General features: G+C 51.8%; 1 protein-coding gene across 3 annotated transcripts in view; it reads right to left on the reverse strand.

The window, feature by feature from the left end:
- The window catches only part of RILPL1 (Rab interacting lysosomal protein like 1), a 60,424-nt gene that overhangs the window by 10,866 nt on the left and 37,383 nt on the right, over window positions 1-12,175 (reverse strand). For 2 of the 3 annotated variants that reach the window (XM_055358321.2, XM_055358322.2), the window contains exons 5-6: window positions 2,599-2,771; window positions 1,149-1,241 (exon numbers count right to left, since the gene is read on the reverse strand). In XM_055358321.2, coding sequence (XP_055214296.1) covers window positions 1,149-1,241; window positions 2,599-2,771 — 266 coding nt within the window. Of the gene's footprint in view, window positions 1-1,148; window positions 1,242-2,094; window positions 2,191-2,598; window positions 2,772-12,175 lie in introns of all 3 variants that reach the window. The other variant, XM_055358320.2, reaches the window with a different exon arrangement.

A 12,175-nucleotide genomic window follows, 5' to 3' on the forward strand; every position in this document is an offset into this window, starting at 1 on the left:
TATGGGTAACACTCCACTTCCTCTCCCTACACAATCCGTCTGGCTTTCCAACCCACACGCCCTGTTTTCACGAAGTTTCTTGTGGGTTTTGGAGGAAAGAACTGAAACCTCTTCTGTACTAAGCCTTGGATAGAACTGGAAGGCAGGCCCAGAGCCTGGAAGACCGTCTCAGGGGAGAGAATGCAGCTCCAACACTGCAAGCACAAGGCTGTCTTGCAGAGAGCTCACAGTGTGGGCTCTGGGGCCAGGCTACCTGGGTTTGAGCCCTGGTTCTGCCTCTTATTAGCTGAATGACCCTAGGCAGGTGCCTCTGTTTCCTTAACTATAAAATGGGAATGATGATGCCTCCACCCCACAACACCATGCTGAGGACTCAGTGAGATATTCTGTGGGAACAGGACCCAGCACGTGTTAGCTTCTTAGTAGATACTGTCTAACAAAACCAGAGGTGTTAACCCTTTATCTGAAGAGTCTTAGGGGTCCATGAACCTCCTGAAATTGTTCACAAATTTTACAGATTTCTCTGGGGGAAATTTCAGGAGGTTTTATCACAACCTCAAAGGAATCTGTTGATGCCAAGAACCACTGAAGTAGCTTAAAGTCTAGTTGAGGGCAGGGACTAGGTCACTCTTTTTTGGGCGGTTCTCCTGCAGCAACCAAGGCCTGACTCTGCATGCATTATGCAGTAACCCCTGCTTAATGGACAGAGGGCTACATGGATGAGTCATCAGAGAACTGCACAGATGGGGTGGACCCAGGGCCACCTGACATCTCAGAGCTGAGGTCTCAAGCTTCAGATGCACAACCCGCCCCTACCTCGCTACCCTTATTTCCTGTCCTCAAAGGCCCAGAGATGCACCCCACCCCCCTGAAACACACTCCAGCAAGCTCCTGAGTATCAGCCACCGGCCCAAGCCTCTCCCCTCTCGCCTCCCGCACTCCCCAAACCTCTCTGCCCAGAGACCCCCAGGAGGGACTCAGCATTCAGGAAGGGAGATGAACTCAAAGTCGGGGGCCAGGCCAGACGTCTCAGCAGGATGTGGTTAGTCACAAGCCTGGCCCTGGGAGCAGGTGCCAAGGAGGAAAAGTCAAAGGACACGTGAACCGCCAGGTCAGCCAAGCGCAGAAGCCGGCAGCGCATCACTTACAGTCGCTTGATGCCCGACTCCGGCTGGGGGGACGTCCTCGGGTGGGCGATGGGTGGGGGTTGGGGTATTCGGTTTTCCTCTTCCATTTCTTCACTGGAAGGAGATGAGAGGCGTGAGATAAAAGAGTCAAAAGTTCCTTGAGAACTGGAACATTCCAGAAGAGAAGTGTCTGATGGTCTGAGAGGGTGCATGCTTTTTAGGGGACCCGCATCTGTATTTCCAGTTTATTCTGAAGAGTCCAGCCAAATAGAACCACTCCCCGTTTCCTGTCCTTACACAGGCTTCCCTGTCGCTATACCTCTGTGGTTTCTTCTACCCAGAATATACCCGTCACTCCTCAACATCTCCCATATCTAAATACTACCCTATCCTTTCAGGAAGGCCCAGTTCAAATGCTGCTTCCTCCAGGAGGCCTTCCGATTTCCACCCCATCTACAAACTCGAAGTGATCTCTCCCACTCTCCCATCTTTTTTTTTTTTTTTTTTTTTTTGAGACAGGGTCTCATTCTGTTGCCCAGGCTCGAGTGCAGTGGTACAAACATACATAGCTCACTGCAGCCTTGACCTGGGGCTGAAATGATCCTCCTGCTTCAGCCTCCCAAGTGGCTGGGACTACAGGGTGAGCCACCATACCTGGCTAATTTTTAAAAATTTTTGTGTAGAGATGGGGGTCCTACTATGTTGCCCAGGCTGGTTTCGAGTCCTGGGTTCAAGTGATCTGCCTGCCTCGGCCTCGCAAAGTGCCGGGATGACAGGCATGAGCCACCGCGCCCGGCCTCTCCCATCTTTGAACATCCAGTACACAGTCAGTAAACCTTTCAATAAAAATGTGTGGTATTATATTTTTTATGCATCTCTTATCTTCCCCACTGGAGCAGGGACCACCTCTGGTGCATGGGTCCTTCCTTCCAGCTTTCTATTCAACAGATATTTGTTGTGCACCTACTGTGTGCCAAGCTCCATTCTAAGTGCTGGGAACTTAGCCATGGACAAGATAAATAAGACTTCTGGTCTCATGTTGCTTGTGGTCTCGTGTGGAAACCTACAATAAAGCAAGCATGAGAGTGAACAGGATAATGTAGGAAGTGAAAAGGGCCACATAGACCACAACACCGGGGCCGGGTTTCATTCATTCATTCATTTAAAAAAAGAGATGAGGTCTCGCTTTGTTGCCCAGGCTAGTCTCGAATGCCTGGGATCAAGCAATCTTCCCGCCTCGGCCTCCCAAAATACTGGAATTAAAGGTGTGAGCTCTGGTGCCCGGCCTGGACCCAAGAGTTTCAGAAAGGGGTTGTGAGCTTGTATGTAAGTTCTTTAGGCCAGAGAGGGTACCCAAAAAAAACACTGATGAAATGCTTGTCTTCCAGGGGGTAAGAAGGTAACTGTACAGAAACTCTGGCTAACCTCAGTAAGGAGCCAGCTCGGGCCATCCAGCCCCAGGGACACTTGCCTTTTATAGTAAGCCAGCTCCTCCTGCAGCAAGAACACCTTGGACTTGAGCTCGTTCCTCTCGTGCAGCACGTCCCGCAGCTCCTGCAGGGTGAACCGGGGGCGGTTGGGGTCCTTGAGATCCATGGCCACCTTCTCTGCGTCGGAGATGCTCTCCTCTCCAACCGGCTCCGTCTGGAGGAGGCAGAGATGCTGCTAATGAATTCTTGGCAGCCACTGCCAGCACCCACTCTCTATCCTGAAGGAGCCCAAATTCTCCCCCTCCCGGGGTGCCAACAGCCTGTGGAGGGTGCTATTTTCAGCACTCGCGGGCGGCCCTTGCTCACGTTCTGTACAGTTTCCCTCTGGAGGCGGAAGCCAGCGGCCACCTGTTCATTGTTCGCCTTCCCAATAGCCGAACCCACGGACCCCGCACCTCCCTACCCGACTTGGGGTTTCATTACAAACATGACAAGGCATCCAGGGAGGAGCTGTCACACCTCCCCTGCCCCCACCCTCGTACATCTGCTGCTTCCCCCTTTCCAGGCCTCCTTTCATCTCCTTACTAAGACCATTGCTAATTTGGCCAGAGTGGCTGGAATCTCAGCCTACACACAATTCTCCATTCCTTTTCCATTTGACAGTAAGTCATATCCATTTTCCCTGTTGTTATGGGCCTTCTGGTTAGGTCCTCTCCTCCCCAGTGGCTTTGGGTATCTGGAGTTCAGTGGAAGCCCGGCGGGGGTGCACACTTGGCCATTTCTCTGTGATGCGGGTGACCGACAGATCCCAGCATCATGCTAAGTCACCTGCCCCAGGTCACACCCACACCCATCCTCTCACCTTCTTGCATAGCGAGGGAGCCTTTTTAGAAAAATGTGGTAAAATATACATCATCTAAAATTTACCATTTGAACCTTTTAAAAGTGAACAATTTGGAGGTGACATTTAGTATACTCACATGTCACACAACCACCACCTCTGTCCAGTTCTAGAACATTTTCTTCACACCAAAAGGAAAACCCATACTTATTATTTTATTTTTTTCTGAGATGGAGTTTCACCGTCACCCAGGCTGGAGTGCAATGGCATGATCTCAGCTCACTGCAACCTCCACCCCTTGGGTTCAAGCGATTCTTGGGCCTCAGCCTCCCGAGTAGCTGGGATTACAGGTGTGCACCGCCACACCCGGCAATTTTTTTTTTTTGAGACGGAATCTCTCTGTCACCCAGGCTGGAGTGCAGTGGCACGATCTCAGCTCACTGCAAACTCCACCACCCGGGTTCAAGCCATCCTCCTGCCTCAGCCTCCTGAGTAGCTGGGATTACAGGCGCCTGCCATTATGCCTGGCTAATTTTTGTATTTTTAGTAGAGACAGGGTTTCACCACGTTGGCCAGACTGGTCTTGAACTCCTGACCTCAAGTGATCCACCCGCCTTTGCCTCCCAAAGTGCTGGGATTACAGGTGTGAGCCACCGCACCCGGCTGAAAACCTGTACTTATTAAGCAGTCACTCTCTACTTCCCTATCCTGAGCCCTTGGCAAATGCCAATGTAGTTTCTGTCTATGGACTGCCTGCCATGGACATTTCCCAGAAACAGAATCATACATTAAGTGGCCTTTTGTGCCTGGCTCCTTTCACTTAGCATGGTGTTTCCAAGGTTCATCCACGTTGCAGCACACACCAGCACTTCACTCTTTTTTTTTTGAGATGGCATCTCACTCTGTCACCCAGGCTGGAGTGCAATGGCACGATCTCAGCTCACTTCAACCTCTGACTCCTGGGTTCAAGCGATTCTTCCACCTCAGCCTCCCAAGTAGCTAGCTGGGAATACAGGCACCCGCCATCATGCCCGGGCTAAGTTTTGTATTTTTGTAGAGACGGGGTTTTACCATGTTGGTCAGGCTGGTCTTGAACTCCCGTCCTCAGGTGATCCACCCACCTCAGCCTCCCAAAGTGCTGGGATTACAGGGGTGGGCCACCCCGCCAGCTCACTTCACTCCTTTTGATGGCTGAGCCATATTCCACTGTACGGATGTACCACAGTGTGTTTATCCATTCTTCAGCTGACGGACATCACAGTGGTTTCCACTCTTTGGCTAATGTGAATAGCAATGCTAAGAACTGTATTAGTGTGGACACTTGTTTTCAGTTCTTCTGGCTGTATACCTGGGAGTGGGATTGCTGGGTCATAGGCTAATTCTGTGTTTAACTTGTTGAGGAGTTGTCAAACCGCTTCCCACGGCAGCTGCTCTATTTTACATTCCCACCAGCAATGCACAAGGGTTCCAATTTCTCTACATTCTTGCCAACAGTTATTTTCCTTTTTTTTCTTAATCACAAGGAAGCTTTTGCAAGTCAGCCAGTCAATCTACAGGTAGCCCACACTCTCAAAGTAATGGAGTGTCCCCAACACTCCTGAGCCACCAATGTCCCATGACCAACCAGGAGTAGACAGAGGTCAGGACAGCAGTGAAAAAGCTCCAGAACAGGGAAAGGGAGAGGGAAACAGACGTCCCTCCCAACCTCAAGAAAAACTCCATAGGCCTGGCACCATGGCTCACACTCCTAATTCTAGCACTTTGGGAGGCTGAGGCAGGAGGATCACTAGAACCCAGGAGATTCAGAACAGCCCGGGCAACATAGCAAGACCTCATGTCTACAAAAAAGAAAAGAAAATTAACTGGGCATGGTGGCTTGCCCCTGTAGTCCCAGTTACATAGGAGGCTGAGGCATGAGGATCACCTGAGCCCAGGAAGTGGAAGCTGCAGTGAGCCAAGACTGTGCCACTGCACTTAAGGCAGTGTCTCCAACAAAGTGAGACCCTGTCTCAAAAAAAAGAAGAAGAAAAACCCCATAGCAGCACAGGGAGAACGGGACTAACTCCAGCCTGAATGTGCCCTGGACAGGAGGCTGAGGGATTCCAGAAGGCAGAGCCGAGAGGCTTCACACCCTGGGGGAGGCTGGAACCGGCTGTTCTGGGAAAGGACGTGTGAAAGGAGACACCACCCACTGCTGGGGCACGTCAGGTGACAGCAGAGCCACACACAGCAGGCCCAGGTTGGGGGAGCAAGCTGACCCTGCCCAGCCTTGGGGTCGGAGTCAGCATGGGGCAGCAGAGGAGGGGCCTCCACGCAGTGGGAAACTGAAATCTGACCCCGGCTGCCCTCGCAAGCTGTCTGGGCAGCTGAGGGGCTTCTTCCCACCCAAGAACAAGGGGAGGAAATGTTGGAGGATTTAATTTCCAAAGAAAGTATTCTAGGCGTCTGCTGATGCCACAATTTAGGTGGGCTGTGTCCTCAGAGGACATCTTCAATGTCCGACCTCCTCTGCAGCGCCTCCAGGGATGCTCCAGAACCACCCGGCAGCCACACACTCCATGTCTCCACCCAAGACCACATACAACAGGTGACGGATATGCGGCCGGCATTCAATCGCGCCAGTTCTCCTCTTTCCCTGGCCCAGCTTCACCAAGGAGCAACCCTGGATGTCTAGTTATCCAACATTTACTGAGAGCTAACTTTGTGCCTTGCCGGCCGTGGAGCTCAGCCCTGGGAACAGAGTCAGACAGATGGGGCTGAAGAGAAGATACACATAAATAGAAACTTAAGGCCAGGTGTGGTGGCTCACACCTGTAATCCCAGTACTTTGGGAGGCTGAGGCAGGCGGATCACCTGAAGTCAGGAGTTCGAGACCAGCCTGGACAACATGGTGAAACGCTATCTCTACTGAAAATACAAAAATTAGCTGGGCGGCCAGGCACGGTGGCTCACGCCTGTAATCTCAGCACTTTGGGAAGCTGAGGTGGGTGGATCACGAAGTCAGGAGATCGAGACCAGCCTGGCCAACATGGTGAAACCCCGTCTCCACTAAAAAACACAAAAATTAGTCAGGCATGGTGGTGGGCACCTGTAATCCCAGCTGCTCGGGAGGCTGAGGGAGGAGAATTGCTTGAACCCAGGAGATGGAGGTTACAGTGAGCTGACACGGTGCCACTGTACTCCAGCCTGGGTGACAGAGCGACAGAGTAAGACTCCATCTTAAAAAAAAAAAAAATAGTGCACAGACACAAGATCTAACTGGAGAGAATCAGGGAAGATGTTAATCAGATGTGGTCTCTATGCATGGGGTCTTGACGAATGTGTAGGAGTTCAGCAGGAACTCTGGGCATTAGTAGTATAGACCAGAGGTTGCAAACTAAGCCCTTAGACCATCCCAGTGCTGCTGGCCCACATTTTGTTTGGCCTTCACTGTGTTCTAAAACTCTGTTGAATTAGCTGCAAACTCTTTAAGATTAGGAGATTTCATATTGAAGTTTGCATTTTGGGCTTCCTGTGGAAAGTGCGCTGGAAGATCAGGCCCCACTGGCAATGCTGGGCTGTTTCCGAGCAGCAGCTGCTCCCTTTTCCATCCCCTTTCTCCTTCTCCTGCCTGGACCCTGCAGGCAGCAGTGGCCCCTGCTATGGACCCAAACCCCAAGCTCCCTCCAGTCCCTTCCTCCTCAGACAGCTCGGGTCCTGCCTTTCATAGCAGGTCAGGGCCTTGCCTCTCCTGTGTCTCTGGGAGGGATCATCTGACAGCCGTCCCCACACCCTGGGAAAGAGCAAAGCCCTTCAAAGGAACTCCCAAACCCCCACCTCTTGAGAGGCCTCTGGGCAAAGCCACCCGCCCCTATGTCTGGGCTTTCATCTCCCCATCTAGCCCTTGATAACCCAGAAATATTTCCAAGGGCCCTTCCCACCCAGGTACCTGGGGATTTCTGTGAACACACACTTTCAAAGCCACAGGAATTTCCTGCTCACCCCTATTGGGTTTTAACTGCCCAAGACATTGAAGGGCTTCCTTAGAACCTGAGTTCTTTTTTTTCTGGAGAAGGGACAGTTCATTTTTGGGGAGGAATGGTCTGATTCCTTTAGAGTTTGGGGAAATCCCAGCAAGGTATGCAAAAGTCCTTACTCTCTTTTTTAAAATTTTATTTATATTTCATTAGAGATGGGGTCTCACTTTGTTGCCCAGGCTGGTTTCGGACTCCCGGGCTTAAACAATCCTCCTGGCTCAGCCTCCCAAAGTGCTGGGATTACAGGCGTGAGCCATTGTGTCTGGCCCCAAAGTCCCGACTTTTTTTTTTTTTTTTTGAGACAGAGTTTTGCTCTTGTTGCCCAGGCTAGAGTGCAATGGCATGATCTCAGCTCACCGCAACCTCTGCTTCCCGGGTTCAAGTGATTCTCCTGCCTCAGCCTCTCAAGTAGCTGGGATTACAGGCATGCGCCACCATGCCTGGCTAATTTTGTATTTTTAGTAGAGATGGGCTTTCGCCATGTTGGCCAGGCTGGTCTTAAACTCCTGACCTCAGGTGATCCGCCTGCCTCGGCCTCCCAAAGTGTTGGGATTACAGGCGTGAGCCACCATGCCTGCCCTGACTTCTAATACTATTGCCTGAAAGTACAGGCAGAAGGACAGCCCTGGGCTCCAGCTTCTCGAGAGGCCACCAGGCAGTGACCGCAGGGCCACGGGCGGCCCAGGACTATCCGGTTCAGACCGGGAGGGACCAAGGAGGCTCTTTTCAAGATGGCAATCGAGCTCCATCGGCCGTGGTCCTCCTAGGCTTACTCCATGCGGGACCGGGAGGCGGCTCGGGTTAGCTGAGATAAGCTGGGGCCTTTTGTGGGTTGTCTGCTGATCCCTGGAGGTACTCTGGGCACAGCTTCAGAGCGATACCCTGAGGCCTCAGCTGCTTCCCAGGAAGGCCCAAGAGACCAACTAACAAGCCACGGGGCTGCCCAGAGGCCTTAGGGAGGCAGCATCCTGGGTCAGGGCCTCCATCCCGAGGCCTTAGGAATGCTCCTCACTGCCTGGGTGCCTCAAAGCACCCTGCCCTCCCACGGCAGCCCCTTCACAGTACTTCTGAGCAGCCCCTGGCCCAGCAATGGGGAACGACTGTGCTCTGGTCACACTTGGCACCACCAGGCCTAGCATAAATTCAATGCATAAATTCTGCCCGCCTTTCAGCCAGCATACGCCTGTCTGCTTTCCCTATGCAGGCAGCCCCCACTTTACAAAACAAAAACAAAACCTGTTACGAAATCAAAACGTGTGGCCAGGCACGGTGGCTCACACCTGTAATCCCCGCGGGAGGCCGAAGCAGGCAGATCATTTGAGGTCAAGAGTTCGAGACCAGCCTGGGCAACATGGTAAAACCCTGTCTCTACTAAAAATACACAAAAATGTGCTGGGTGTGGTGGTGCACACCTGTAATCCCAGCTACTCGGGAGGCTGAGGCACAAGAATTGCTTGAACCCAGGAGGCGGAGGTTGCAGTGAGCCAAGATCGTGCCATTGCACTCCAGCCTGGGTGATGGAGTGAGACCCTGTCTCAAAATAAATAAATAAATAAAATAAAATAAAATAGAGGCAGGCAGATCATTTGAGGTCAGGAGTTCAAGACCAGCCTGGCCAACATGGGGAAACCCTGTCTCTACTAAAAATACAAAAATTAGCCTATCATGGTGGCTTGAACCCGGGAGGTGGAGGTTGCAGTGAGCTGAGATTGTGCCACTGCACCCCGGCCTGAGACCCTGTCTCAAAAAAAAAGAAGAAAAAAAAAAATATATATATATACATATAATCTGTGAAAGGCAGGAAACCTTGAGTTGAAATATGAGAACCTGGATTAACAAGAAAACACGCTAAGTGAAAGAAGCCAGGCAGGACCACATGTTGTAGGATCCCACTGATGCCATGTCCCGAACAGGTGAATACACAGAGGGAAACAGCCTGCTGGTGGCCAGGGGCTGGGGAAGGGAGGAGGCAGCTACCGCAGGAGCAGGGATTTCTGATGGGGGTGATGGGAATGTTCTGGACAGTGGTGATGAGCACACAATAGCTGAAGTGCATGGCATATGAATTACATCTCAATAAGGAAGTTATAAAAATAGAAAGAGCCTTGTCTCCTGGTGATCACACTGCAATGACAGTGACACAACTTAGAAAGAACTGCATGGCAATGATGAGATGTGGGGAAAAGCAAGAGAGATCAGATTGTTACTGTGTCTGTGTAGAAAGAAGTAGACATAGGAGACTCCATTTTGTTCTGTACTAAGAAAAATTCTTCTGCCTTGAGATTCTGTTAATCTATGACTTACCCCCAACCCCGTGCTCTCTGAAACATGTGCTGTGTCCACTCAGGGTTAAATGGATTAAGGGCGGTGCAAGATGTACTTTGTTAAACAGATGCTTGAAGGCAGCATGCTCCCAGAGACACAAACACTGCGAAAGGCCACAGGGACCTCTGCCTAGGAAAGCCAGGTATTGTCCAAGGTTTCTCCCCATGTGATAGTCTGAAATATGGCCTCGTGGGAAGGGAAAGACCTGACCGTCCCCCAGCCCGACACCCGTAAAGGGTCTGTGCTGAGGAGGATTAGTATAAGAGGAAGGCACGCCTCTTGCAGTTGAGACAAGAGGAAGGCATCTGTCTCCTGCCCGTCCCTGGCAATGGAATGTCTCGGTATAAAACCCGATTGTACGTTCCATCTACTGAGATAGGGAAAAACCGCCTTAAGGCTGGAGGTGGGACATGCGGGCAGCAATACTGCTTTGTAAAGCATTGAGATGTTTATGTGTATGCATATCTAAAAGCACAGCACTTGATTCTTTACCTTGTCTATGATGCAAAGACCTTTGTTCACGTGTTTGTCTGCTGACCCTCTCCCCACCATTGTCTTGTGACCCTGACACATCCCCCTCTCGGAGAAACACCCACGAATGATCAATAAAGGAACTCAGAGGCTGGCGGGATCCTCCATATGCTGAACGTTGGTTCCCCGGGTCCCCTTATTTCTTTCTCTATACTTTGTCTCTGTGTCTTTTTCTTTTCCAAGTCTCTCGTTCCACCTTACGAGAAACACCCACAGGTGTGGAGGGCAACCCACCCCTTCAATGAGACAGATTCCTTTCTGGCTCTGCAACCCTCCATAGCTCTCATGTCCTCCAAATCCTGCCCTGGGACAAACCCCTGACCCCAGCCACATGATGCACGTTCTCCGGCCTAGCTCACTATTCCCCCTGCCTGGAATGGCCTGTCGATAGTCCACCCTGGGACACGCTACCCATCCACAGGACCCGGCCCGATGCCTTCAAGATCTGTCCTGAGGCCCTGCCTCTTTTTTTTTTTTTTTTTTTTTTTTTTTGAGACGAAGTCTTGCTCTGTCGTCCAGGCTGGAGTGCAGTGGCTTTATCTTGGCTCAATGCAACCTCCACCTCCCGGGTTCAAGTGATTCTCCTGCCTTCGCCTCCTGAGTAGCTGGGATTACAGGCACCCACCACCACGCCTGGCTTTTTTTGTATATTTAGTAGAGACGGGGGTTTCATCATGTTGCCCAGGCTGGTCTCGAACTCCTGACCTCAGGTGATCCACCTGCCTTGGCCTCCCCAAGTGCTGGGATTACAGGTGTGAGCCACTGCACCTGGCCCTGTCCCTGCCTCTTGACTTCACCAAGCCCTCCTCTGATCTTATACTCCTCTCTCCCAGCTGCGCGAAACAGTGAACCTACTGAGTCAAGCTCATTCCCCTCACTTGTCAGATGACGAAATTGACCACCAAAGAGATGGACAGGCCCAGGTCACACAGCAGCAAGTGATGAAACCACCACAACCTGCAGCTCCCCTGTGTGACTGACAGGCATCCTGAACTCACAGAGCTCCAAGGGATAGATGCGAACCCAGCAAAGCTGCCCCGAGCCTGGGAAAGCGCACTGCAAAGCAGCCTGGCGGGTTCACATTACCACAGCCTGATTTTACTCCCTCATTTCTTCCCTGCCCCATTGGCTGCCAGACAGGGAAGCTGAAACTGACAGGCAGTCGGGCCAAGGTGGTGTGAAATGTCCCTTGCTGCTAAAGAGTCCTGGAACAGCGCTGGGAGTCTCGATGTTCTTGAGACCCCGGTGTGGGCCAGGCCCTGCCTGGCCAGGAGACCAGCCTGAGCTCCCATGGGGCCTGAAGGTTGGAAGGGGCACACTAGGAGCAGGGAGCAGGGCAGAGGTGGTGACCACCCCACCCTCAGCCTGGAGGTTGTCTTTGGCACCAGCTTCCTTCCCACTGTCATAGATTGAGTTCAGCCCTCACATTCTCACCTGGGTTATTGCAAAGGGCTCCTGACAACCATGTCTGCCACAAGCTCCTTCCCTGTCCTCCAGTGAAACAGCTGAGTGTATCGCTCGCCTGCTGAACCCCTGCGAGGGACCCGCACCCCTACTACTCAGAACTCTGTGTGGTCCCTGGGTGCCGACTCCCCAGCACTGCAGACGACAGCTGTTGTCTCTGCCTGGCCTTTATCCTTCCCTCAGGTCTCTGCGCTAAGTCACTGCCGTTTTCTTCTGGAGAAAGACCTCCCTCCCACTTTTAGTCCATGTGGCTTGAGTCGCAGCCATGTGACTCAGGAATAAACATGCATATTCTAGGTCTCTGGCCACAGTAGTTGTTTTGGTGATAGGCCAATGAGGATTTCCTGAGGCTTTGCTGGGACTCTAGGGAAAGAGGCCATTTCTTTTGACTGGGGTTGCTATGCTGGTCAAATACTAGTGGCAACTGTAGGCAAGAGCCTG

This window comes from Gorilla gorilla, chromosome 10 (genome assembly GCF_029281585.2).
Source record: "Gorilla gorilla gorilla isolate KB3781 chromosome 10, NHGRI_mGorGor1-v2.1_pri, whole genome shotgun sequence".
In the NCBI taxonomy this organism is placed as follows: Eukaryota; Metazoa; Chordata; class Mammalia; order Primates; family Hominidae; genus Gorilla; species Gorilla gorilla.